The sequence below is a fragment of the Semicossyphus pulcher genome, unplaced genomic scaffold (assembly GCF_022749685.1).
Source record: "Semicossyphus pulcher isolate SPU_LCO1_2020_fin unplaced genomic scaffold, fSemPul1.0.p SCAF_21, whole genome shotgun sequence".
Classification (NCBI taxonomy): domain Eukaryota; kingdom Metazoa; phylum Chordata; class Actinopteri; order Labriformes; family Labridae; genus Semicossyphus; species Semicossyphus pulcher.
The window spans coordinates 6,618,175-6,645,244 of record NW_027211695.1 but is presented as its reverse complement, the minus strand read 5'-3'; the positions used below and the strand labels follow the sequence as shown (position 1 = coordinate 6,645,244).

The 27,070-nt window shown below is 42.3% G+C and overlaps 1 protein-coding gene across 1 annotated transcript in view; it reads right to left on the bottom strand.

Annotated features, from left to right (window-relative positions):
- LOC138600517 (multiple PDZ domain protein) overlaps positions 1-26,417 on the bottom strand; it is a 44,731-nt gene extending 18,314 nt beyond the window's left edge. Inside the window, exons 1-27 of the mRNA XM_069671935.1 lie at positions 26,335-26,417; positions 24,319-24,397; positions 22,408-22,574; positions 19,661-19,819; positions 19,216-19,355; positions 18,884-19,097; positions 18,324-18,446; positions 17,820-18,020; positions 17,230-17,332; positions 15,445-15,533; positions 14,892-15,126; positions 12,928-13,014; positions 12,602-12,681; positions 12,366-12,512; positions 12,104-12,274; positions 11,361-11,546; positions 10,978-11,187; positions 9,921-10,076; positions 9,041-9,193; positions 6,286-6,582; positions 5,849-5,957; positions 4,218-4,416; positions 2,946-2,987; positions 2,073-2,198; positions 1,588-1,668; positions 1,288-1,465; positions 1,066-1,176 (exon numbers count right to left, since the gene is read on the bottom strand). Of these exons, the coding sequence (XP_069528036.1) occupies positions 1,066-1,176; positions 1,288-1,465; positions 1,588-1,668; positions 2,073-2,198; positions 2,946-2,987; positions 4,218-4,416; positions 5,849-5,957; positions 6,286-6,582; positions 9,041-9,193; positions 9,921-10,076; positions 10,978-11,187; positions 11,361-11,546; positions 12,104-12,274; positions 12,366-12,512; positions 12,602-12,681; positions 12,928-13,014; positions 14,892-15,126; positions 15,445-15,533; positions 17,230-17,332; positions 17,820-18,020; positions 18,324-18,446; positions 18,884-19,097; positions 19,216-19,355; positions 19,661-19,819; positions 22,408-22,574; positions 24,319-24,334 (3,780 nt within the window). The 5' untranslated portion in view covers positions 24,335-24,397; positions 26,335-26,417. The remainder of the gene's footprint in view (positions 1-1,065; positions 1,177-1,287; positions 1,466-1,587; positions 1,669-2,072; positions 2,199-2,945; positions 2,988-4,217; positions 4,417-5,848; positions 5,958-6,285; positions 6,583-9,040; positions 9,194-9,920; positions 10,077-10,977; positions 11,188-11,360; positions 11,547-12,103; positions 12,275-12,365; positions 12,513-12,601; positions 12,682-12,927; positions 13,015-14,891; positions 15,127-15,444; positions 15,534-17,229; positions 17,333-17,819; positions 18,021-18,323; positions 18,447-18,883; positions 19,098-19,215; positions 19,356-19,660; positions 19,820-22,407; positions 22,575-24,318; positions 24,398-26,334) is intronic.
- Between the last annotated feature and the right edge of the window lie 653 nt (positions 26,418-27,070).

The window sequence follows — 27,070 nt, the reverse complement described above, 5'->3', positions numbered from 1 at the left end:
ATACAACTGAATTAGCATATTTCTCAGAGTGTTGAACAATTGTTGTAGGGGTAAAAAAAAAAAAAGTAATTTGTTCAACTGGCAAAATTGTGTTTAAACATTCATTAACTGACTTTTTAGCCATTTGGAGCAAGCTAACTTTGACATATTATCAACTTTTTAGTTTACATAGCAATGTTACCAGCAACCCCATTATATTTTTACACATACATCCAGCAAATACAAAGCAATATTAGCATTTATTTGTGTCTTTTCTCTGGCAAATTTGTGTAATATTAACTCTCCTTTTAGCTCTGATAGTGGTCTTTACCAACGCCTCAGGGAATTAGCTAGCTGCTAAAGTTGGCTAATAGATGCTAAATATTCTAGTGTTGTTATCAGGTAGTTGCTAATGTTGTCTTTCTAATGTGTGACTATAGAAATTAGCATACAGTGGGATTGTTTGCGTGAAATAGTCGAATGCACTGGCTGAAAACAATATCATGAGATATTATATATATATAATGAGTCACCACAACATGAATTCCCCTCTTCTTGTACCCCCTCTGCATGTACTTCATTACATTATGAGTTGCTACAAGGCTTGAAGATGAGTAACCAGAATGTAAAGCATGTGGGAATATCTCACGATGCAAGAAAAAGTGATGGACTATGGGTGATCTGACACTGGAAAAAAGCCAGATGCAGCCCCAGCAGGAAACTACTTAGTCATGCTTTAAAAGCCTGAGGGCACTTTCAAACAACAAACCATGTTGTTGATACAGTGATTTTCAATGAACGAGACACTTAGAGGTTTAAACTTGCTAATATATTTAATATGCCAGGCAGGGTTCTTTGTTGCTCTTATAAAAGGTCATAAAATTACTTCCTTTTAAAATTCAAAAGCAAACCAGACTCTTCAGGGGTTGTATATTGTACGTTTTAGTCTTTGAAAGTGCCCTAAATGGCTTGTGCAGATTCACTAAACTTTAACCTAAGGTGAAAAAGAAGCAACAGAATGAGGTGTGACCTTCACATTATTTGGTGGTTAGAAATAATTGGTTTGACACTAAAATATAAACTTACCCGGGGCCTGTGGACAATACTCTGGACCAAGAACAAGACAGGGTTTCCTGCCCTGCGTATGGCCTCCACTGCCTCCTCGTGACTAGCATCTCTAAGGTCGACTCCATCCACCTAAACAACACATTTAAGATCCTATATCTTAATCTAAATGTATTCAAATATTAAAAAATTACAATTATGTTAAAAAAGTGAATTTTGTCTGTGACCTGAAATGTCTTTTACCTCTACAATCCTGTCTCCTGTCTTTAGGGTCCCGTTCTGTCCAGCAGGACTGTCCTCCAGAATGTGCTTAATAAAAATGCCCCTCATCACCTCTCCATTGCTCAGCCGGCTGCCCATCCCTCGGCCTCCGACGATACTGATACCCAGGGACTTGCCCTTCTCTCGGAAGAGCTCCACTCTGACGGAGGTACAAAAATCAGAATTTTAGATTTTAAAATTTTAAACAAAGTTGTGTCTCTAGTTCTGATTTGATACTGTTCACAAAATGAGTTTCAAAGTGAAGATGCACAGTGTACTCACTTCCTCGGTTGGTTCCAGTTACTGTAAGAGGCACTCTCCTCTCCCTCTCCGTCTTCCCGTTCAGGGAGGTTAGGAATATCTCTAAACAGACAACAGTGGAAGGAAAGAGTCTGATTACATTCCAAAAACTTCATCAACATAACTTTCAGGGGTTCATTTACGCTCTATTGACAAAAAACAAATGATTAATATTGTAATATAGCATGGTTTAAAGCTACCAGTAGCAGCACAATGTAGCAATGTCTTTAGGAGTTGATCCCTGTTGTCTTTATTTCATGCTATACCACTGATTGACAGTTGATGGTGCTAATGCACAAAAAAGGGTGGCTATGTGCCAAGAAAGGCAACAAAGAATAAGACTGCTAGCTAGCAAACATGCATGCTAACACTGCACAATTAGGAAACACTTAATGCAATCAGAACAAGTTTGTTTGTCTGTTTAACTACAGAAGAAAAGTTACTGTGTCAGAGCGCAGAGGACATACTTTGGAGCTGGGGCTGAGTCTGGAGCTGGATTTGAGACTGGAGCTGTTTGAGGGAAGACATCCTCTGTAGGCTGCTCTAGGCTGGCCTTGTACTCTTCCAGATACTCTGCAGGTACATATGTAATGCTATACATGGACACACACACAAGCACAGACACACATGCACACAAATGAGTCAAACATTTCTGGAAGCAAACAATTTGAGATTACCCACCTTAGCGGCATTCATGCCTCTACTCACTTTAAACTTACATTGCAATTCATAAAAGTAAAGAAGAACTAGCATCAATTGCACAGCACATTTAAGTGAAGCTGACAGATATTCAACAGATGGGTTGATTTGCTTCATTTTTTTTTAAACACGATGGCATGCAGACAGAGAGGAAATTGTTTCCAGTGAAGTAATGAAATGGATGAGCGAGCTCGTCAGGAACATCACAACATGCTGTGAGAGACACGGCGGAGCTTAAATAGCAATGATTGATATGAAAGCAGTGAGTTATTAATGGTACAGAGGGAAACAGAAGTTATGCAGCCGGTGACGATTAGTAAGTGAGTGATGCAGTCAATCAAGGTTTATCCAGATATTATTGGAACTGTGTGATGTTTACTGACACTGATGCATTCTAAATATGTGTTGGTTAATACACAGTGCAGCGTCGCAACATGATTCATTTAACTGTTATATTCTGTTAGCATTGTTTTGCCTCTCCACTAAAGTGAATTCACTTTTTAATTCACTGTCTGGATAAAACTTTTCAACAGACTGCAATGAAGCCCAGCAGCAGATGGAGCGAGAACGACAGGAAGGAAACCAAAGATGGCAGCTTCTTTCGCTGCATCGCCACCAGCGTGGAAGTTAGTCATACTCACACATAAAATGGGCACAGATCTTCCTCAGGTGCACAAGCAGATCTAGAACGTGAAGAGTTGGCTTTTTATGCACCGAAGCGAACAACAGGTGGCACGTTTAGTTCGGCAAGCAGAACTTGTGAAACACCACAACCAGGACGGGAGAAATGGCAACACCTTAATGCAACATGTGACTTAACCAGACTGAATTCTCTTATTGATTGGGTTAAGAAAAGTGAGGTGCAACTGCAACTTAAACATACTTCTTAACATCATTTAGTTTAGAGAGAAAATAATGTGCAAAATCAAGTACAAAAACATTAAACACATCCACAGGTATTAATTATAAGGCTTGCTTTAAAGGAACCTTGATGTGATTGAAGGTAGGACCTTGAGGTACATCCTTATGAAGTGACAAATATATAAGGCAGTACTGCTGGTTTTTAGAGTTATATCAAAGAAAGGTGGAATTTCTGATTCATTTTTCAATAGCAAAGAAACATTTGAAAAGACCTTGGTTTAGACACCCTTTCGCTTTTTCAATACCGACCAAAGCTTGAAATGTAGGGAATTAAAACTCACCGTAACAACTAGAATTTGGACAGTTTGCTACGTAAAATATTATTTGAATCACTGAAAGAAAATGTAATGCATTGGATTGCATTGTATCCTCGTAATGGTGATTAACAACCACACTGTGAAGAGGAAACTTTAATCAAAAAGCAAACGTTTAACTGAACAAATTAGTGTTGAAAAAAAGGCGCCGATCTGTTCTATCGTTGCACAATTGAATTCTGTGTGTAAACCAATGACTGTAGATGGATGACGCATCTCCATCTGCTCTAATTGTGCATAAGTGATGCCAAAATAGCCCCCGTGATAGGCGCTGCCATCTTGCGATGGTGATGTCATTTGGAGCCAGAGCTGTGCAGTAGAGATCAGCAGGTAGAGCCACTTCCGCTAACCAAATCACACACTGAAATTACGGAAAAAAACAGCACAGATCCCGCACGTCAGCGTGTTTAACAGCAGGACAGGTTCTTGTGTTGGTCTGAAGCAATGACAGAAACCATGTTTGACGTGTATTTTGATTTTATAGTTTGACTCATGTCCCATCTGTTACCATGGAGGAGGCGGGCTTTCTGGCCTATGCTGCAGCCAGTCAGCAGGGGGCGCTCGAAATGTTCTGACTTCACTTTTAGGGAGCTGTCACGTCATCCATCTTTTTTATACAGTCTACAAATGTGTACAGATATTTTCTTCTTCGTCTAATTTCAGTAACTGGTCTCTTACCCCAGGTCTGGTCCAATGAGAGAGTGTCTTCTCAGCATGGCCCGAGCCTGAACGTTGCTCATGTTGGCTGTGGGCTCTCCGTTGATGGCCAGGATGAGATCGCCAACACCCAGACGCCCATCCCGGCTGATGGAGCCACCATGGATGATGCTGCGGACCAGCATTCCCAAACCATCCTTCATGGCGCTCACCGTCATCCCTTTGAGGTAAGTACAAAAAACAATGTTACACACTTGTGGCGCTTTTCGACGGCAGTAACATTCCCCAGGAACTTGGAACTCTGCGTTTCAATAGCAGGAAACAGGTTCTAAATTTAGTTCTGTGGTAATTGATTTTCCCCCCTGAAAAGTCGCTGCTCGGGAGGTAGTATTTTCCAAAGGTCCGTGAACTTTCAGGGCAGGGCCTGCAGTGCTGATCGCTTCTGATTAATCGGGCACTCACAGCGTTTTATTTCACCCATCATGTTTAAAAGACTGACTGATTCAATGCATCCATTTGCAACGCAATAAAACGCGATGCTAACAGGCTAATTGTAGTGTCATCTTCTTCTTACTGCCACCTACAGGACTGGCGGTGTAGCGCAGTTACTTTTATTGCTTCTCCATACGTCACTGGCCTGATTTGCTAAATCTTCCCAGGACTGACGGCCGCTGTGGAAACGCTGGGGGCCACAGGGACCATTTAATTCTTTGAAGAGAAGTTTCTGGAACTAAAAGTTCCTGGTACTTGGAATTCTATCTGAACTAATAGATATATAACCACAATGCCATCAACTCCTTATAAAAGAAAAGGTGCTTTTAAAATAGGAGAACTTTAATACTTTATTTTTTAAAGATATTTTTTTCATGCCTTTATTGACACTAGACAGCGGATGGGGGGGGCCGCATCGAGGACTGAAGCCTCTGTATATGGCCGCCGATTCAACCACTGAGATAAACCGGCGCCACTTTACTACTTCATTGATAATTTACATTTGGCATAAATGTTATTCATGGAAGTCTTTTCACTTGTGAAACGATAGTGGAAACCTTCCTCATATCCCAGCAAATCATCCTTGAAACTAGAAAAGCTCTCCTAGATTTGGTTTGCGCTTCACTCTCAATAGAGTAACTTGAGAGCGCGGCATAATAAATGTATTCACAGTATTTCTCAAACTTTCAAACTCCCATCGTGTGAAGGGTTTCTTCTGAAGTCAGTATGTTCAATTTTGTAGAGGATTGTGGTTCAAGAATTATATCCAGTAAAAAGGTTGGAAATACAAAACCCGGATGTATTGAATCAAGCAGGAAATATAAAACTTCAAAGGTTATTTAAAACGCAGAAGGAGGTTTTTATTGAGGGATTTTAAACAGTGCCTTCAAGACACCTATTTGTTTTAGATGTTAAAACTTAGTATTCATTCAGTCAGTGCAGTCTCATGGGCAGGTTTTGAAATGCAAATACCCCCATACAGCAATAAAACAACCCTTTCAGACTGGAAAATAGCCCAAAAAATCTTTTCTGTCGCTTTGCTTCCCATCTGGCATTCATTACAAATATGACGCAACAGTAAAGGCCTTTCAGTCCCACCTCATTTACACTTCTTTGGAGGCAAAAAACAAATAAAAGAATGTGAAGAAATTAACACAAACCGAGGCTGGAGTTGCCCTTCACGACAGTGATGGTCCTTTCAAAGTTGCTCCCGGAGGTCAGCGCTTCCTCGTCGACGTCTTCTGATTCTTTCACGCCAACCTCCTCGTCCTTGAGGAGGGATAATTCAACAAGTTATTCACGCAGATGAATGAAAATAGGCCGGATTCCAAAGAAAGCAGGGGTCTCACTCTTTAGAGGAAAGGTAGGCGCAGTGAATGGGAAATCATTTCAAAATGAAAGCGCTTTTGTTTCTATATTTGCAAAGAGTGAGAAGACGTTACAAGTTACCTTAAAAATTATATTTGAAAGGAGATGAAGGATGATTATTTTGTAGCTTTTATAACTCAAATTAACATACTGAATCTTTTAAAAAGAAAACTAACTTATTTGTACAAACATATTAATTAAACCCTCTAAAAATGTCAAGTTATTTTACCTTCATCAAAATCTTTATGTCTCCATAAGACATTGGCAGCTCCACAGGTTCTTCTGGGACGTTAGCAAACGTGCTGTATAAGCTCGCGCACTCCCCTGCTTCTTCTTTGGCCGTGTGCTGTGTCACGTACGGATCAGAACTGCTCAGCAGGGCGTTGAAATCGGGGACGCGACCTCTCAAACTCGGAGGGGTGAAAGAGGCAGGCTTCTCCGGAGAGAACGCCTGAGTGTTGTCTGCGAGGCCGGACGCCGTTGCGAAGCGGGGATGCTCATCCAACAAGTCGAGGCGAGCTGTCAGCTGGGGTAAAACAAAGCACAGCAGCTGAATGAACGTTCCACCCTGTTAGATAGACAATTGCCCAACAGGGGGAATTCATCTTGTTCAGTCGCCATCCTGCCCTCCTTGTAATGAGCCATAGAAAAGCCATCAGTGGCCAATAGAGAACAGCAGAAATTACTGGGGATCTTGAGCTTGCCATGCACAAAATGGAGTTTTTTTTTTTACTACAGCGCCATTTAAGACTTTATTAGAAGCAGACTGAGTGGTGATGAATCTCAACAAGCACTTCCCTTTGGGAGCCAGAAACAGAAGTATAAATCTTTGGAAAAAAGTTCTAATATGCAAATACAAGTGGGGCTCACTGTGCAGCGATGAGAAGTGGAGTTAAACCAGAAACAGGAGGTTTCATTTTAATAAGGTGGTGCTATAAATATGGTGTGAACGAGCTATGACATCTACAAGTATCTATACAAAGGACAGGTCAAGTATGACAAGCACCAGTGGTCTATTTAAGGACAAAGAAAATGTATTTATAGGCATAAGTAAAATAATATGTTGGTTTAAAGCCAAGTCCATTTAAAATCACTGTATTTATGGAATGCATAGTGTGCATCATGGAGGGTGGTGCACGATATGTGTGCATGAAATACTTTTTTTCATTTATTGCGATAAATGCATATTACCATGACGACTAAATTGCGATTTATTCTGCAGCCCTACATATGAGTGTTCTATATTGCAAAGACGACATGACGTGTGATAGCTATTGAAATTAGCATACTAGCTAGAGTTCTGCACAGTGGTGCAACAGGTAGAAGAAGAGTTTGCATGTTTTCCCCGTGCATGCGAGGGTTCTACCCGGGTACTCCGGCTTCCTCCCACAGTCCTACGACATGCTTGTTAGGTTTACTGGTGACTCTTAAATTGGTGCGAGTGTGAGCACACACTGGTCTAAGGTGTACCCCGCCTCTCGCCCAATGACAACTGGGGTAGGCTTCAGCCCCCCGTGACCCTGAACAGGATAAGCGGTAGAGATAATAGATGGATGGATGCGAGCTATAACGTACATTTCCCCTGTCTATAGCCTTCGTGCCGGCTAACCTAGTTGCAAATTGACACCACTTTTTTCTGAGTGAAGCTGACTGCTGGTGCTACAATGGTGTGAATGCATGGTCCAAGTATCCAGGGCTCCCTCTGAATGTTCGCATGCAGATGTGAAACCACACTGTGTGTGTGCATGAAATACTTTTTTTTTAATCTACTGCAATTTTTTCTGCAGCCCTCCTGCAAATAAAAGGCTTTTTTATTTTTATTTTTTTTACAAAATTCAGACCTAAAACACTCCTTTGTCTCTAAACATATAAAAACTACATATGACATTAAGACATTATCATGAAGCTATTTAAATTTTACACTCTTACACACTCCAGGCGCGCCCAACCATAACAAACTTTGAAAATTCATCTCATTTTATAGCACATAATAAATAAATCCTTTAAATTAATCTCATCGCTATTTTCAAAGGGCACAGTCCTCCTTTGTAGAGCGATAAGACCAGAGCTGCTTCAGATATATCTAAAATGTACTTTTCTTTGGCCTTGAAGAGCAAAACTCCTGCATGCACATGAATAACTCTCTACAAAGCCAGACGCCCCAAAAAGCAAAGCAGCACACCTGCAATCTGTCAATGCAATCGCGAGATGAAGCAGCTGTCAGTGTTTCACCGACAGTGACTCGGAGGCTGACTTCGCCGGGCTCACTGAGCTTATTTGATCTTTAACTCCCCGCTGACCTTTATGTTGTTGTCCCATAAACAGTTATGGACCAGACAGAAACAAAACATCCATATTCCTTTAAAAAAAGATCACCTTAGATACCGTCAGCGAGTCTGAAAAGCCGCTCCAGCGTTTACTGTCGCTGAAGTAGAGCTGAGATTTATCTGCAGCTTCTCTCTGGAGCTTTAGGGGGGGAAACTGTTCATCATGACGAGGAGACTGAGCCGTCTGACCTCATACAAACATTTGAAATCTGTTTTTGTAAGTAATATAAAAACGCCCAAAGTTGTCTTAGCCTATGTTTGTCCCTCTAGGCTGCCTTATTATCGTCTAAATATCGAGGAAAAGAACTACAAATAAGATCAGCTGTGACCTTTGGGGAGACTGGAAGCACACAGACACCCTCAGGAAACAGTTTGCGTGCCCCTCTCTGTTTTTGTTTATTTTCCATATAATTTCATATCCACTTGGGGAGCTGTTCTTTGGCAGCGAAAGCAGCTTCAACCTTCACATAAAAACAAAATCAGTCTTTTTATGACTGCCTTTACAAAGGGAACAAACATTTAAGAAGGCATTTTGTCTCTTGATAACACAAAGGAAAGTATAATGACCACATCCTGTACCTTAAAGGGCAGTTACCGTAGCAGTAACATCATTCACGTTGGCTTCATTTGTTATATCGAAACGTAATGGTTGTTTACCTTGGGTGTAGATGAGTGCAAGAAGTCCAGGTCTGCGCTACAGCTGCTGCCGTGAAGAGCAATCATGGACGCCTGGAAAGTGTCGTCCTCGATGGCGGAGTAAGTGTGGTCTAACCCCTTTTCATCAGACAGGTCGGCTTCACCGGTGTCAATCTGTGAGAGTGAGTGAGCGGGAGCTGTTTAACAAACTAGGATGCGATACTGGCCTTTATTTTTGAGCTATTCAATCAGAAGAGAGCTAAAATGACCCTGCTATTCTACCACCTACAAAATGCAAATACAACATTAATGCACCCCTTAATTATAACATGTATAGAAGATAACAAGCTAGTTAAAGGTATAATAAGTAGGAATATAAATCATCACTTATGGGCCTCTATACGTGTGTGGGTGAGTGTGTGTGCAGACCCTTCCCTCTGCATGTGTTCTGTTGTTTTTCTTTGCATGGGACGTTTTCAGGAGGGGGCGCTGTTGTGGTTCCCTGAGCCAATCAAATTGAGAGGTGTAGAGGCAGTTTAGACTGGCGAACATGGCGAAAGAGCGATGCAGAATTTGCCTTCTTTCTGTTAGCCGGGTAGGACAAGCTAACTGCGCTAGCGCAAGCATGCTAGCGCAAAGCTAACTGCCGGTTAGCATGCTAGCGTAAAGATAACCTTGATGCAGTCGGGGTTAGCTCGGCGGGGTGGGCGTGTTCCCGCACGAGAGAGTGACAGTGAGCTTCTGGTGACGAACAGCCCAGGAGGAGGGGCCCAGTGTGAATGTGTTGTTGACAAAATTTAAGGAAAGATCCTACTTATTATACCTTTAAATAACAGAACATATTTAAACTCTTGTTCCTTTTTTAGGATTGATTTCTGTTTTTCCCCAAAAGCTAACTAACCAATGCAGGCTCTGCTCGGTAAACGACGCCCTCAGTCAGTCCTTCTTCCTCTCCTTCTTCAACCAAAATACTGTTGAAGTCAAATGAATGGATGATGGTTGATGAGGTAATTTCCTGCTCACCATATGGGTGCGGAGGGTGGGAATATCGTAATTCCTAGGAAAGTGGAGAGATTCTTTCAGTGTCTCCAGCTTTATGTAATTTGTTTTTTGTTGTGACCAATCAAGCACTAAAATATTAGTATGAAATGGTAGATGGTGTTAGGAGTTAGAGAGATTGTTTGTGCACTAACTACAGAGTGAAATATTGATCTCGGTGCATTCAAGCGGAGGAAATGCTCAAACCGGCACATTCATGACTCTTTGAATTAATCCAAACATTTCACACGTATTCTTCAGCAAGCGCTGTTCATATTGATTTTGTGTAGCATGCAGCCCAGACAGTTATAAGAAAAGAAAGACGGCATATTGGAGGATTACTCTTGTCAGACTCAATTTTGAGAGGCATTACAACAAAATAGCCCTCTGAAGTACATTCCACGTCCTGCAGGAGAGTTGGTTAACTCGGAGGAGGCTTCCTCCCTACAGCTCTGTAATCCAGCTAACCTTGGCAAGCTCAGAGGTCTCACTGGGTAATCCAGCGGCAGGTTCAATACAAGAGAAATGCAGCTCGAAAGCTGAGAGAATGCAAGTGTTGGAGGGTACAGCCGCCTGGAGCGCTAAACGTGCCGTCGGGACGAGAGAACTTTTTGTGCTCCAGTGTGTTTAAATGTAACAGAGAGCCTGTGCTCTTGGAAAATTCAATAACATAGTAATATGAAACAAAGGGCACGGAGCATTTTAGGACGGCCGCGTCCTCTGAAAGAACAGTGGGTGGAAAGCTAAACCATGCAGCCACTCTTTTCCCCGCATGAAAAATTCAAGCCCTCGTAAGCTGAGCCCTCATGAACGGATACTAATCGCATGATATGAATACAGCCATGCAGTGATGAATCCCCAACACACACGTCTACCTTTAATTTTCCGGTTTAAAGCGAAGAATAAATTCTAATTCTTACAGGCAGAGGTTTGGCAACTCCTATCTGGACCGTGCCGAGCGTGGCCCCCTTCAAGGCCTGGACGGCATCCTCCAGGCTGGCGTTCTCCAAGTCGGTGCTGTTAACATACATGAGTCTGTCTCCTGGCAGTAGTCTGCCATCCTGCTCGGCCACACCGTCGGGAACCAAGGAGCGGATCACGATCACCGTCTTTGCGGGGTCTAGCGGGTCCTGTGTGGGTAACCGGTCCGGTAAGAACAGGTCAACAGGTATCGCAGCCATAAACTTATATAGTAATCACTCCTTTCAACGGAACTTACTTAAACACAAAAATCTACAGAGTACAAAAGCTTGGGTGTAAATATAGCAATAAAAGTCCATATTTTTTATCAATGACTTCCCACCTGATAGTCCAGGATGCTGAATCCCAGCCCCCCTTCTCCCTTTTCAAGCTCGATATTCTGGATCTCCAACTCCCACATCGCCAAAGGAGATCCTATCGCCTCCTCTGTGACATTATCCTGTGTCGCTGCCGCCGCGTTCACCTCTGAGTCTTCAGCAACCAGCACACAGCTCAGGTCTATTTGTTTCTGCAGAGGAAAAAAAAAAGCCCCAAATCTCTCAGTAACAGCATGCCTCCCTCACTTTCAGTCCTAACCCGAAGGCTACTAGCCTCGAGTTGTGTCTCTGGCTCAGGTTTCTGGCAGAAGATAAAAGGGAAATATCTTTGGGATGTTCGGGCTTTAGTACATTATCGCAGATAAAGCCTGATAGATGAAAAACCCTTCCCCCAAAGGGAAGCTGCTTTTGATGCCTCATATCTCGAGCAAATGTTGTTGGCTACTGCTGCTGACGTCTTACTAGAACTGGTCGTAATAAACCATCAGCGTTCGCTCTTTATCACTAAATCTTAATCCATCATGGTTGGCTATGTGGCAAGCTAATAGAGCGATGACAGCTGAGCTAAGAATGGAGGATTTAAAGAGCATTGCTCTCTAATCATATTTCCACGTCTGCAAGTCAAAGAGATGCAGGGGGCGTCTCGAGTCACTTATGCATCCTCTGCAGCAGTGCTCTGTGAGCATTACACCCTGCATGTCTTTACTTTCTTTCGGTTTTCCCCCTGAAACATGATGCAAAGCAGTACCTTCAATTCAGCTGTTGAGGACAAAACCTCTGGCTCTGGTTGGACAGCATCCATGTCGGCCTGCAGGTGAGGGGCGGGCCTACAGCAGGTCATGAATACACAGAGTGGAAGCTCCTTCAAGATTCTCACTACTTCCTTGTGGGTCTCACCAATTAGGGATATGCCATTGACCTGTAACAGAAAATGTACGGAATGTGCAGCTTTAAGTTTTACTTTAATTTTGAATTGCTGTTCTCTCTCTGGCATTAAAGAGAAAACGCACCTCAAGCAGTTCGTCTCCACTGAACAGCTTGCCACAGCGACCAACAGGTCCCTCAGGCAGAACAGAGCGGATGTAATGGTGCCCGCTGCTTGCCTCCAGACTGATGCCGAGGCCGCTGCTCTCGCTGAACTTCTCCACCTGAGCCACCTGTCGTGCAAACACACTCAGGTCATGCTTCCTTTGAAGATAACAGACATATATCACAGGAACAACGTTTTGGTAAGGGAATCACTTACCACAACTTCATTACTTGGACCCAGAGTCTCTTGCCATTTCTTCATGAGTTCGTCCTCTTCAAAGATGGTTAGCTTCATCCCTTGGAAAACACGACATAAAAGTATTCAAAGTTTTGTATTAATATCCAAAACAACATGAAGTGCTGATGCAGTCCGCCCCCTCTAAAAACTAGACCGCCCCGTCCGTTCGACAGCCCCCATCTCAGAATTTCCTCCCTGCGTGTTCGGCCAGTCAGTGTGGTCCTGACAACAAAAACCCCCTTATCTGTCAGATGTGTGCCCGGTATCTCTGCTGGTGTACTTAAAGGAGAATCCCAGCCTCCTACCATGTTTGTCTTCTGTTAGCTGATCCGTGGCCGGGCTGACATCCGATCCGTCACTCTTTGTCTGGAGCGCCTTTTCATCTGTGGTGACTGTAAAAACACACAATGGGCAGTGAGATAGACGGAAGCAGGCAGCGGCACAGACACATGACAGTAAAGGCTGCTGGAAAAAAGGTTATCTATGTTCCTTTATCAGCACAAAGGCTTACAAAACAAATACATTCAAGCTGAATTTACTTTTAAACAGCACTTTTTTATTTTAAAACAGCTAAATTCCTCCAAAATTGTTGAGCTTTTCCAAATCTTTCATTACCCCCCTCACTTTGGAAGAAGAGTCTCCCTATTGGTCAGAAAACACCATGCATGACCTTGCTGATGTTATCCATAAGGACAGACTATAAACATCCAAGGACTTCAAATATCTGTTTAATGATCCTGAGACTTCTTTTAATACTTCACGCCTCTGTTTATGTCTTTGGAGTTCCACAGGGCACCGAACTGGTCGCCCATGAAATTACTACTAATGCGCCCAGCAAACCGTGGTCTACACTGTACATCAGCACCTTTTCAGTGCCAGCACAAAACTAATACTAGCTAGTCTGTAATGCATAAAGGAAGTCCACAACCCGAACACTGAGTTCACAACAATTTAATTGAGCAGTTAAATTACTTTCGATACGCACATCCATTAAACGACCCATTGTAAGGCCATTAAAGGTTCAGAACAATAAGAGCCGGGGGAGGGGGGGTAACATTCCAAGATAAAATTGAGATTAAAGCAGTAAATTTACAAGAAAAAGCTCACAAATTTATAGGAAAAAAAAGACAAACAGAAAATTTCACAGATTATAACGTCCTGCATTTATGACAAAAAACGTCCAGCCAGTGAATCATTCTGTCAGTGCTGTATACTGTACACAGAAAGTTGTAGAAACAGCTCGTGGTTTTGTCCATTTTACATTCCTACAACACCCAGCGTGCATTGCGCCCCTCCCTCTTAAAGGAACGGCCCAGCGAGAGACGCTGGAGTGAGTCTGAATCTTCAGGTCTGCAGTCTACATTTCAAACCTGACGACTTTGAACAAGACATGACATCGGAGACGGCCGCCATAGATTGAGGAAGAGTAGTTTAGCGAGTTCCCTGGCCTCCGCCAGATGACACGTTTTACGTAGTCTAGTTTTCCAGGGCCCATTGGAGAAGCGGATAGCGTCCTCCAAAGGCACAGAGCGAAAGTGCTTTTTTTTTTTCCTACCATAATGGCATTAGCTCCCCATAAAAGCATGAAAGGACTGAGGTTGAAAATTGACGAGCTGGCCCTTTAACAACAATAAGAGCCAGAAGAGGGGGGTAACATTCCAAGATAAAATTGAGATTAAAGCAGTAAATTTACGAGGAAAAAGCTCACAAATAAAAATCAAACAAACACAAACTTTTGCAGAGATTATAACGTACTGCTTTTATGAGAAAAAACTTCAGCCAGTGAATTATTCTGTCAGTGCAGTATAATAATGATTGAGAAAGGTAGCACTCACTGGAAATTGTCTCACAAATTGGTTCACTTCATTTCCCTGTCTGAGAAAATAGCTTTGAAAATAAAGACGGCTAATAACATGGCCGTACTCATTCTTTCGCTGCTATAAGAAGGAGCTGTCCAACAGGCGAAAAAGGACTTTATTTTACAGTATTAAGACCAGTATTAAATCATAAAAACGTTTATAAAAAAGTATTTCTTCTGTAGAAGTCAGGAGAAGGACCCCTTTCTCATTCTCAGTCATAATGTGAACATCAATTAGGGCTGTATTCGAGTCTATTTTACATTCACATGTTGATAAAAGTGCATGAAATTTCCAGTCACTGACACAAGACAAATTTACACATCAAATGACACTTTTCCTGACAGGATGATGAGTAGCAGACCGTGTTTGTGTCTCTCCTCATTAAACCTCTCTCACTTCCTCCTCCCTACCTTGTGCCGTCTCCTCAGACTTCATACTCTCCAGCTCCAGCTCCCTCATGACCGTGGCGGTGGTGGGGATGGTGGTGCAAGGGGGCAGGATGGTGACGACGGGGGTCACGGCGGGGGGGATCTCCTCGGGCCTGAAGCCCCGCCGGATCAGCTTAAGGTGGACGGTCTGGCCGGTGTGTCTGAGCACTTCCACTGCCTGTTGATTCGTGTATCCCTGGATGTTTACGCCATCGACCTGCAGAGGGCGATCATTTGTGAGTAAGTGGATGAAACAAGGGCCAGAAAAGTGCTGAATCACCGTCTGTATTCTTGTTTGATGGGGTTGAAATTCAAACAGGAGAGATGCACATGACTGTTCACATATATTTAAGCCAGACCATTTTATATTTAAAGAAATAACACTTTAATGCTTTCATAATTTCCCTCCATTGTACAAATGATTAAATGCCATCACTATGATAGATAATGTATAACCTTCACTGCTCATCTTACCTTGTGCTACTGAAGACAAAGAAAATAGTCACAGCTACAAATGTATAATTAGGGTACTTACAGCTATTATCTGGTCTCCAACATGAATACGGCCATCTTGGTCTACGGCGCTGTCTTTTGTTATGCTCTTAACAAAAATACCAGAGGGCTCTGAGGAGGCAGAAGAAGTAAAAAGATGAGACGAGTAGCAATGAATCATGACATGAAATAACATCTGAGGAGAACAACAGACAGATGTTTCAGTTTGTTGTAAATAGTGAGTGAAAGTCGGCCTGTTTCAATGTTTAAGACGTGATGTGACGACCGTAACGCACCCATGCTAACCTTGGAAAATAAAGAATGTGAAGTACATTTAAGTCAATGCAATTCAGTATTCCATTCAATTTAATGACTTTTGAGGCACGTTCCCGGTAAGTGCGTGAGTGCTTAGTGCTGTCCCACTGTCAGATCAGCAAATGTGTGAGGGCTCTGATGCGGTCTTTTCAACGCCAAATTACAGACTTTCCGTGAGTCCCCATATCTGCTGACTTTCCTGTGGGATTTACCCAGGGTTCATAGCAAACTTATATACAAACGTGATTGTCCAGCCCCCCACTAAATGTAAACAAATGTTTGTACATTGAAGTAGTTCAATAAAGTTTGACCAAAAAATAATAATAACTGTAAATAATTTGAGCATGGACGGTGACGGGAACCGCAAATACGTTTATCTGAAAGTGACAACAATTAAATATTCGCGAATGATTATCCTCAATGCCTTTCTGACTTATCTTAAAATTAACACTGTACGACACACAAATACATGCTGCAGGTCAGCTTTTTTACTTAAATTTAATGGCTCATCTGGTTTCCAGGCAACGTGTGATGCCATGACAGTGCGTCCCATTCCTCATTTTTATGCACTTCTCAAACCCTCACGCACTGGACGCCTGACGCCATTAAAGTCTGTGAGTGTTCAGTGCTTAGGCTTTAGGGTGGAGATTGGGATTGGGCCATAGTTTCTTGTGACGATCCACTTCCTGCCTTAGTGTGTTTTCCCGGCTAGTTTGATTATGTGCCCTGCCCTTATTGTTTTCACCTGCCTCTTGATTGTCTCACCTGTGTCTAATTAGCATCACCTCCCATGTTTATTTAGTCTCTGCGCTCCCCTATCTCAGTGTCAGCTCGTCGTATGTCTTTACCCGTGAAACCATTCGTTTTTAAAACCCCTGTCAAGTGTTTTTTTTCTTGTGGATTTTTACCTGGACTCTTTTCCATTTTCCTTGTGGCTTCTTGTATTTTGTTGGACTTGTGGTTGGACATTCGTTGGGCTTTTGTTTCCCTTGAATTTGAACAGTAAGCTATTGTTTTTGCCTTGTTCTGTATATTTGTGTTATATTAAATATCCCTGTCTGCATCTGGGTCCTTTCCCTTTTTTTAAAACATTGAACCTCAACACATCTAGCAAATGCGTATCAACTAAAGAATTCAATACAATTCACCCTTTTTTTTTAGCTCTGTATTGGACTCATGAGGGAAACTATCAGTGTATTATCTGCTGAATCTGTTGGGCAGGAAGCATGTAGTGTTTGGATCAGGGCTTATGAGCTAAAGAGAAGCTGCCATGGCTTCAAAGGAGGGCTGATGATAGCTTAGTTTGGGGGCTGTACACAAAGTCAAAAAGCTAAAAGATGCTAAAACAGAGTTCGGCGACAATCAGTTTTTTCAATACTAGTAACCCCTTTCATATTTCACATTGGGTGTAATGTTTATATGACAAAATATGATTAATTGCAGCTTAAATGTACATTTAGTGAAACAAATGTCACTTTAATTCTTCAGTGAGAATGTGTTTTCCATTTCTCACCTGAATTCTTATCTCCAACATATCCAGCAATAGTGATCCCCAGTCCCTGTGCGTTCTTGGTAAGGCTCACATCAAATGCGTCGGCCTCCTCTTCCTCATATCCCTGCAAAAAGATCAAAGGGGGTTACAAGGGAAACATTCTGATAACCAAACAAAAGTAAAGACTGATTCAGCAGTCATCCGACTTCACAGCATGGTCCCTGAAATGCACTTTTCAACTTTGTTAATGAGTGCTCTAAATCTTTAGGCCATAAAAGCCTCAGCGGAATGGAAAGAATATTGTGTTCGTCACTCACAAAGTGAGTCATTCACATTCATTCATACTTAAATAGCAATGAGTGTTGAAAATAGCCATGAAATGGCTGTTTCTGGGAAAGTAAAGCAATCTCTACGCTCCAAAGTGTGAGTCACAAGTGATGTAACCTGCCACTGTCTTTATTTCCATTTATTTATACTGTCAGGCGTAAGACAGAATAATACTGGAGATGAAAAAGCTCAACTTTAGGTCTTTGAGTGTGTGTCATAATCAATTATGGTTTAGGTGAAACTGCTCTACTACTTCAGCTTGAAAGTGACACAGCTCTTCTCACCTGTTGTTCAGTGACAGTTGGGAGCACTACAGGCATGACAGCAGAGACAGAGGGAGTCTCATCCACAGGACCCCTGGTAACCACCAGCTTCACTCTGTTGCCACACTGCCTGAGGACCTGGGCCACCTGTTCGCTCCCCATGCCGTACAGGTCAGTGTCTCCGATTCGCAGGATGTGGTCCCCACTGCGCAGGCGGCCGTCCTGAGGTAGACAAAAGCATGTTTTCTGACTTAGTCGGTGGAGCTTCAAAGAAATATCACAAATAATAACACTACAAGTCCTAAAGAAGACAGTGTGATCGTTTATTCTGAGCTTGCTTTCACTTAATTTGTTCTAATTATACTTGACTGAGTCTGTCATCGAAAGAGTCATCAAAACATAGGTGTAAAAATAAAAAAAGGCTTATTTCTTTCAATAAAAACCAAATGTAAATATCTTCTAACGATGCAAAAAAAAACTAAGAGCCACGTCCCAAAGAAGGTAGAGATGCATTAATGCAATCACCTGATCAGCGATGCCTCCAGGAAGGATGGTTTTGACAATAACCCCGGTGGTCTTTCCTCCAACAATACCAAAGCCAAGACCGGTGCCATCGTTGACCAGCTCAATTGTCTCCACGTGCTGCCACTAAAAGAAAAGAAACAATAAAGCGGATACATGAGCTTTTATACGACATACATTTTAGATATTTTAAAATGCTGAATAATACAGATATAAGAGAGGGGTGCAATGCATGCTGGGTGTTGTAGGAATGTACAGTGGGCAAAACCACAAGCTGTTTGTACAACTTTCTCCACAGCTACGGCACAAATTTCAAATATTACTGCTTCTATCGATGACAGAGAACACCAGCTTTGACTGACAGTGCCTTTCTCCAGGGGCTGATTGCTCCTTTAACTGCCATGTTGGATTTCTTCCACGGCTACTCTTTGTCTACATGTGTGAGAAAATCATGTCAGACTGCGTGTGCCTTTGCCAGATGTCTTTGCATAAGTCTGCTTCTTAAGTTTAACAGCTTAAGTTTTCATTCAGAACATTAGTGAGAGAATGTATCGTGTCTGTACCGCGCTGGAGTTGGCTGAGAGGGTGCTAGCAGCAGAGGGCGTGCGGGACACCGCAGGGCTGGCCAGCTGAGGTATCGGTCCTCTTGCCACCGCGAGCTGCACCCTCTCTGAGGTGCTCTGCAGGATGCCGATAGCCTGCTGGTGGGTCACTGTCTGGTCCAGCGGCTGCCCGTTGATGGCTAAGATCTGGTCTGCTTCTCTGAGCTTCCCATCACTGTAGGGGGAGATAGAGGGACAGATTATTATCAGTGGTCTGATCTATCCTTTTGGTATGTAGGCTTGGCTTTTTCCAGATTTTGTTGGCTCTCTGACTGATTTTGATTCTCACACACCTGTGAGCCACGCTTCCTGGTTGAATTTCCTGGATGAAGATGCCGAGCTCTCCGCGATTCTCGCTCTTCAGTCCCACCACGCTGAAGCCGAGACCTCCTGTCACCGGCTTCTGCAGGTCTACGTGTGTCACGTAGCGCCCCTGGATCAAACACACACACATACAGTGTATAAATCTTGGCTGCATGCTGATTCAGGATCGCATCAAAGCTAGCGGCAGCCTTTAGAAGTCTATTTGGAGCGCCTCAAGAGGAAAGAACACAGTTTGACGTCTGTAGTTCTCGTCATCAACTCTCTGGATATTTAGTCTGAGTTCAGATAAACTTAGTCAAGGTGATGTACCTGTTAACAGAAGAAGTGCTGATTTTGGAATGTCCCTATATAACACTATGTTATTACAATGACATCATACAAACAGCATTATGATTGCTTTGGGTTAACTTGTACCTGTGCCATGGATTGAATAATGTGTTCAAACTCTTCAGATGTTGTCTTGCCGTTGATGAGTGTAGCAGCAGTGTCTGAGTAGGAAACATGGCCGCCATTAGGTTTGACCGTCGCAACATGATCGCCGAGGTCACTCCCACGTGACACTGGGACAGTCCCCTAGAAGAATAAATGAATTTGTTTAGAGTGATGCTAAACAGTAGATGTTACATTGTCAGATTGTTGTAATAACCTGCACAAAAGACGAGAAGTTGTCTGTTAGATTTCAAGTTTTCGGCGACATTGCAGGTCTAAATTCCTGCTTCAGAGAGCACCAATGTTTGGCTCTAATCCAACTAAAACAATTAAAAGTTGGCACAAAAAAACCATCATGATTCATTCCAACTGCTAACGTTTAAATTTAGCAAATTTAATTTTAGACACCAAAGCCCTGTTGTGGCTTACTGAAGCCACCGGGATGCCAGATATTTAGTTATCCCAGCACGATTAGCTGGATCTATGGCAGCCTAATCCTTCAGGAGATAATGGCTCTTAGCTGATGTTCCAACAATGACTAGACTCCAAATACAATATTTCCATCATGGTGGGGGGAAAGCATCACCGGCCATCTGGATGCCTTAATACGCTCGGGTTTTAATTACTGCAATGACTTTACTTGTGTGACAGATGAATTACATGAGAGCGACAACTACATAAAACAGTGTTTTTCCCGTTTCATTAGCCAAAGGGCATAATGTTTATGACCATCTGAACTGGATTCAAAAGGACGGACATTATGCAGAGCAATAATTTCATAAACACTCCATTTGGCATATGGCGCTGCCAAGCTAACGCTGTCCTTGTGAACTTTGTGTGTGTTTACATTAGGAAGTTGACTGCACAACTTTCAGAGCCTCTGAAACATGTACTGTAAAATACTCCTCCTTTAAACCCAGTCCCAGATTAGTCCTTAGAAACAAGACTCCACTGGACAGGACACATTAGGGCAACACACTGCAAACAAAACCCTACAGGCCAGGCTAAGTTAGCGTAGCATGCTGCTAAGTTGCTGTCCTCATGCATGAGCTTTGTTAGCTGGGGCCTGGCTAAGAGGATTAAAGTTCCAGTTTGGTTCTTGCACATTTAAGAAATTGTTTCTGCCCCACTTCACACAGCGGCCTCTTTCTCATTGGAGGAGTGGGGCCTTGTCGCCATAGCGACACGGGCTGTGCAAGGCCTAACTAGCAGAGCCAGAATGACGGACAGTGTGTGTCTGTGTTTATGCGTCTGGCTCTTGTCTGAAAACAAAACCCAATACACACCCTCTGTCCAAATTAGTGCAGTTGGGTTTTGACGCTCTATAAAAACATAATACAGACTTGCTTCTGAAACACGTCTCTTTACCGTTGTTACAACGTGGACTGAATCCAGTTTAAGATCTGAAGGGAATATCCAATGAAAGAAATTTGCTTAGTAAAACACACATGCATCAGCACACACACTTAGGAATGCACCTCTTTTGAAATACGCTAAATCGCCAGCACACAAAAAATGCCAGCAGGCCTTTTATAATCTAAATTCCACAAGGGGTAAAAAGCTCTAACATCCTTGCCTCCCTCTGCATAGCTCACATATTTTCGTCTCTTTCCCTGGCCCCTCTCCACTGTGACTTAAGAGCGCTTTCCTTCCACTTAAATGTTCAATTCTCAATGGACAGAATCAGCTTGGAAAAGAGTCCCTGACTTGGACCAACTATCTTTGCTCATTCTCCCGTATTATATCTGGCTCGTGTGAACCCTGACAGCAATTTCGCCATAACAGAAACACTACTGGGGATGGGGAATGTATGGCACGAGCCAAAAACTGAATCAGTGAGGTCACCAGGGAAAGATAAAGGCAGAGGAAATCCTTTCGAATATATGGAAAATATTCTAACCTTCTGAAAGATGTTATGGTTATCTTGTATCCATTAACAACAGACCTCTCCTCACTCTTAAAACAGTGCCTACATGCCCATATGTTCATCCAAACCATTACAGGTCGCTGCAGTTGTTTCTGCTCTCCATACCAGCTGTTGAGAGCTCCCTTCTTAATGCGATTCCACAGTCTACTTTCTCTGCAATAACGCATTCAAAAGTTCAGCCAAACCAGTTATGAGGCTTCAATATGCTGAATTAGTGTAATTAAATGGGCATCTTCCCAAGGGCAGAGTCTTTTTAGTGCTAAATTCTACCTTTGTGCTGCTATTCCTCAACTGCAGTTCAGCAAGGACGCACATTCAGGGAAGATATCTTTTACTCTGGAAGACCAACATTTACGCTTTCACTTTGGCAGGCATTTGTATTGTCTGTTGTAACTTTATTGCCTCCGGTTTAAAACTTTGTCTGGAAGGCGCTTAAGGCTAGTTAGTGACTCAACATCAAAATGTCACCATACTCCCTCTCCTCAACCAGCATTACGATCATTAAAACACACAAATACACTCTTATTTCTCATCAAATATAACTACTGTTTATATAGCTTGCTGCCATCTGTCATTTTGGCCGTTTATACTTGTATATTAATAATGCAGACCTCTGACATAACCTTGTACCCCCTTAATGACCTTCAGTGGCTTCTCATCCCTCATTTGTATGCTGCATTGTGATTCATATTAAACAAATGCCTTACTAATGAACACTGCATTGTTTACATGTAATCTAAAGTAGTCCTCAAGCTTTATTTATTGCAAAGCCTGTGACAGAATGTAGACACCACGTCGTGTTTACCTGGTCTCTGAGTTGCTGAACGGACTTCTGCAGGGCCAGGATCTGGTGGAAGAGGGGGCTCTGGAGCACCGATTTGAGCAGGCTGAGCTTCTCCTCCGTGGGCACCTCCCCCCGCTCCTTCAGTTTGGCCTGGAGACGCTCCACCGCCTGCAAGGCACGCTGTGTATCTGCAAGCCGTCGCATATTTCAGTGACAGGGGCCGGCCGGAGTGAAGGAGTGGATGCAGGAGGAGGAGGAGACGTGGGAGAGATAGAGGTGATGAGGATGGAGGCTTTATCAGCACATGGGCAGCAGAGATAGTGGGACACATTTTCACATTTAAATATCCTTATTTAACACTTTTAAAAAATATGCAAAATTCTATTGCAATTTGGCTTAGGCCTTTAACTTCCTCTTTCTGTTGTCTTGTAAACAAATGATAAAGAAGAAGAATGAAACCTTTGCTAAGGCTGAACGGCGCTCATCAGACCTTACTATATTGAAGCGTCAGATTTGAAGAAAAACAAAACTCAATCTCAGCACGCTGCTCAATTGCAGAACAGCAGTGTTTCCTTTTCTGCCTATGGGGTCAATGGCAGGTTACACAGCAGCAAAGAATGGGTATCAGGAGAGGGAGATAAAAGAAGCCGGCCCTCCACAGTTTGCTTGCTGGACCTTGCATAAGCCCCGCAATCGAGCAACTCCAGAGTGGCTTGTTAGTGCGGACGGGCCAGCCCAACGTCATCGAGACAGAAATGAAGCAATTTCCGAAGCTCACCAACTGTGACTAACACCTAATAGGGCGTGCACGAGCTCCAGAGCACTTTTTGCACTTAGAAGCTTTGTTGTTTGAACAAAGGTTGTAAACAAGCCAGTAACGCTGGAGCTGGAGCAGATTCCTGTTCACTACTGCTCCACGTATCATGTATGTGTGTGTCCCGAAGACGGGGTGGTCGGAGCAGAGTAGAGCCGATATATCAATCAGCCGATATGAGGACTCTTTTTTTTCAGAGAACATGTTAACAAAAAACAATGCCTGCAAATATTCAGAATTTGGTAATCATTGATATAATCAGAATAGTATCGGTCTCCAAAATCCCATATTGGTCTGTAGGGCAGAACGTAAGGATGACGCTATTCAAATCTTCAGAAATGCACTGCAATTTTAATTCCCTTTTGATGTTCTCAATGTCTTTCTACAAACGATTCCATTTTCATGTTAGGACTGGTGTATCAAGCCCCCATTTCCCCAGCCTTCCCATTTCAGTTGATAAGCACACGGTCAACATGCCAGTCTTGAGAGTGACCACAGATTGCAGCATTTAAGAAAGATGCTGGCAGAACCGATCTGGCTCTATGCTTGACAGTTGGACTAATAAATCTCTCTGGGGACAAACAAACAATCAAGTATGTGGCAACATTATCAGATATGGCAACATTGGCAGTCCACATGCCTTGAACTGAATCCAAGGCCTCTTACACTGGTTGAGAACAGCTCTCAGCAGAAGCCAAACACGGCTGCAGAGCCAGCAAAGATGGACACCCAGTTGACTAGACCAAACCCCTTTGTAAAAAATGCTAATTTAAGAAATGAAGATTAAGATTTAAAAAAAAAAAAGAAAAAGCCTCAGTATGTGTGCAGAGTCAATGTTTCCTGTTTTGCTTAGATGATTATGGTGGTATTTAATCTCAGTTACGCTGAGTGTTTGGTGTCATAGGCACTGAAGCATGGCTCTTTAAATGAGGGCCAGAGGAAGAGAGAAGAATATTTGGTTGGACAAAAAAAGGAACGTGAAGAAGCCACTTCAGGCTCTCTGAAATTGTGTGTAGCTTATTTATAGCCCAAAAGATCCATTGATTTATTCCATCCTTACACTAAAGTAGTGGTATATTCCTGCAATAAAACAATACAAAACAATTAGGCCTACTTACCCATTGTTTCTATCATCTTTAGAATTCCAGGTGGATGTGATTTCTCCCCATTAACATCAACGCTTCCCTTTTTCACGGCCTGTAAAGAACAAAATAACACGTTAGATCTTTTTCATAACAATCTCTGAATCATTGAATATCAGGGCATAAATTCCCTCATCATTTTTAACTCCCTCAAGGCGCTCTTTACAAACAGGAAGTAAGAGCCGGAAAGCCTCATTCTCCTCTGAACTCAACTTCTTAAACACTCCCCGTCGGAAAGGTCACCATGAAAGGGAAAATGGATTTATTTCCTTTCAGTCAGGGCCATATTTATCTCTTAAGAATGCTTCACAATAACATCACAGAGGAAGCATTGTGCTGAGGGACTGCAGGCTATTTACTGAGTTTCAAACGCAATGGTGCAGTTTGTCGGTTTAAGCACACATCTATTGCAGGTTTTTCATTCCCTTATATATGACTGATGCTTTTATTGATAAATTAACACCTGGTTATTGACAATCCTGGGAACTCTGAATAGCCTCCATCTGTTAATGTATATATAGAGTACGTTTGACATTAAGTAGACTAAACAGCAATGATATGTGTGAGAAAAATATGTGAGAAAAAAAACTGAAAATAAAGCCTTGACACAGAGCGCCTTTACATTTTAATGATAACATACGAAGCTTGCTATGTCTTTATATTGGTCTAATGCTGTTATTGATGCTGTAATGGCTGTCAACTCTGATCTCAGGGACGTCATACATGACTCTAGAAGTGGCTTTGTAACAAGCCTGACATGAGCCAGGGAGACATTACACGATTAAAGGAGATTGGTGAGATAATTAAAAGCCCTGTATACAGTCTCAGAATAGCTACAGTACATGTGGAACCCGGATCACCGCCACACTGTTTATTTTCATGCATTTGCTTCATTCAACATGTGTTTATAACTTTTAAACTGACTAATATCTATCTACTATAACTATCAACTTTAGGACTGCAACTGAAACCCTTTTAAATATATGACTACCTGAAGATGATTCAATAACTACTTGCATCCAGTTAAGGAGAAACATACACATTTAAAATGTAATAACATGAATATGTTATAATTCAATATGATCTCGGGCTTTAACAGTTGTCAACATGGGATATAATAGTCCGTTTATACATCTGTATTAAGCGATTACAATGATATGGCTATAATAGTTCAAATACCATAGGTGTTGCTTTCAGGGACCAATGTTCATTGTCAGTTCAAATTTAACGTCACTGGAGATATATTCTTAAGCAATAGCAGGCTATAGTGATTCAGTCTTCGTGTTGCACACATCCAGAGGCTTGTAATGATTCACTTAAGGCCTAAGAATTCATTGTTACACATTGGACTTCAACCCAACGCATTAATGTTGCGTTAAGAAATTAATCGTCGTGAAGTCATGTGTTACCTTTGTCGAGACAACAAATGGCTAATAATAACAGGTTGTCATTTTATCGTGCAGAGCTCGTCTTCAAAATATAAGGCAGTGGCGGTCGATTACGTACATATTTAATACTTGTTTGTCGTATTAAAGCGTTTGCTACATAAGACATATGCATATTGTTGATATAAACATTAATGGTTGCCAGTATTTTGAATAAAGTCGCCATGGCACTTGGGACAATCCGCTTTTCTCAACTCCTCCTCCTCCTCCTTCCCCATCTCATCCGTAGAGCGAAAAGAAGCAACAGGCTTCCGAGAGAGAGACGGTCGAGAAGTTCAGATAGTATCGCTTGTTTGAAGCAAAAGCCGCCCATGGTGGCGACTTCACAGTGCACTAAACATACTTTGTAGTTAAAAAGAGTCATTAATACCTATTTAAATCCCGTCTTTCTTGATGAGTGACACCATGAGCGACAACGGGCGTCTCAGAATATTTCCCTCTCATTAGCGACAATGTGGCGAACAAAGGCGACCGTTAGAAAAGCTGCAGTTGCTTTTATATTACAACATCTTCGGAAACGTTTTTCAAAGCAAAATTAGTCACTTACATGAGTGTGGAGCCCTTTACTTCCCCGGCGGCCAGTCCCCTATCCTATCCCCTGTTGTCCTGCGGCTAACGGCGCTCTGACTGGGGCTTAAAGATGGGGCGTAGTGTAACTCGATCCTCTATGGACATTTTCAGCGATAGCGGGACTGAAAGTTGAGCCGGGGCTGAAGCGCCGCTTGCTGGTTGCCCTGACACCTAGGCCTGTGATTTCAGGCCTGGCTCCCATAACCACAACTATTACCATTTCGCCATTCATGCCTTTTAACCTAATGTAGTTCGGGGTCTTTTAATATAAGCCAACTCCACAGGGACTTAACAGCTTATTTTTGCTCCGGGGCCTTACAATGCATTTAGGTCTAAGCGGTGTAATGAAAAAAAAAAATGGGTTTACAACCCTTCCATCCCTTCAAGTTTGACCAATGTCAGAAACTCAGAGAAAATTTTGGTTCAAGACTTACCAAGTTAACAAAATCACTTTCATATTATGCAGAAACATAGCCGACCAAAATAAACTTCATGGTTTATTCAGCTATATCAGCTATATCTTCTACTACTTCAGCTTTATTGGCCAGGTTTACAGTACATACAAGGAATTTGACTCTGGTTTAACTTTGCTCTCTGTGTACACATAAATATTAAAAATTAAACTAATATGTATGTACAAGCCTACATTCAACATATTAAACTAGTATCTACAAGCCTGCAAAAGACAATAGTGCAAACGATGCTGAAATGTA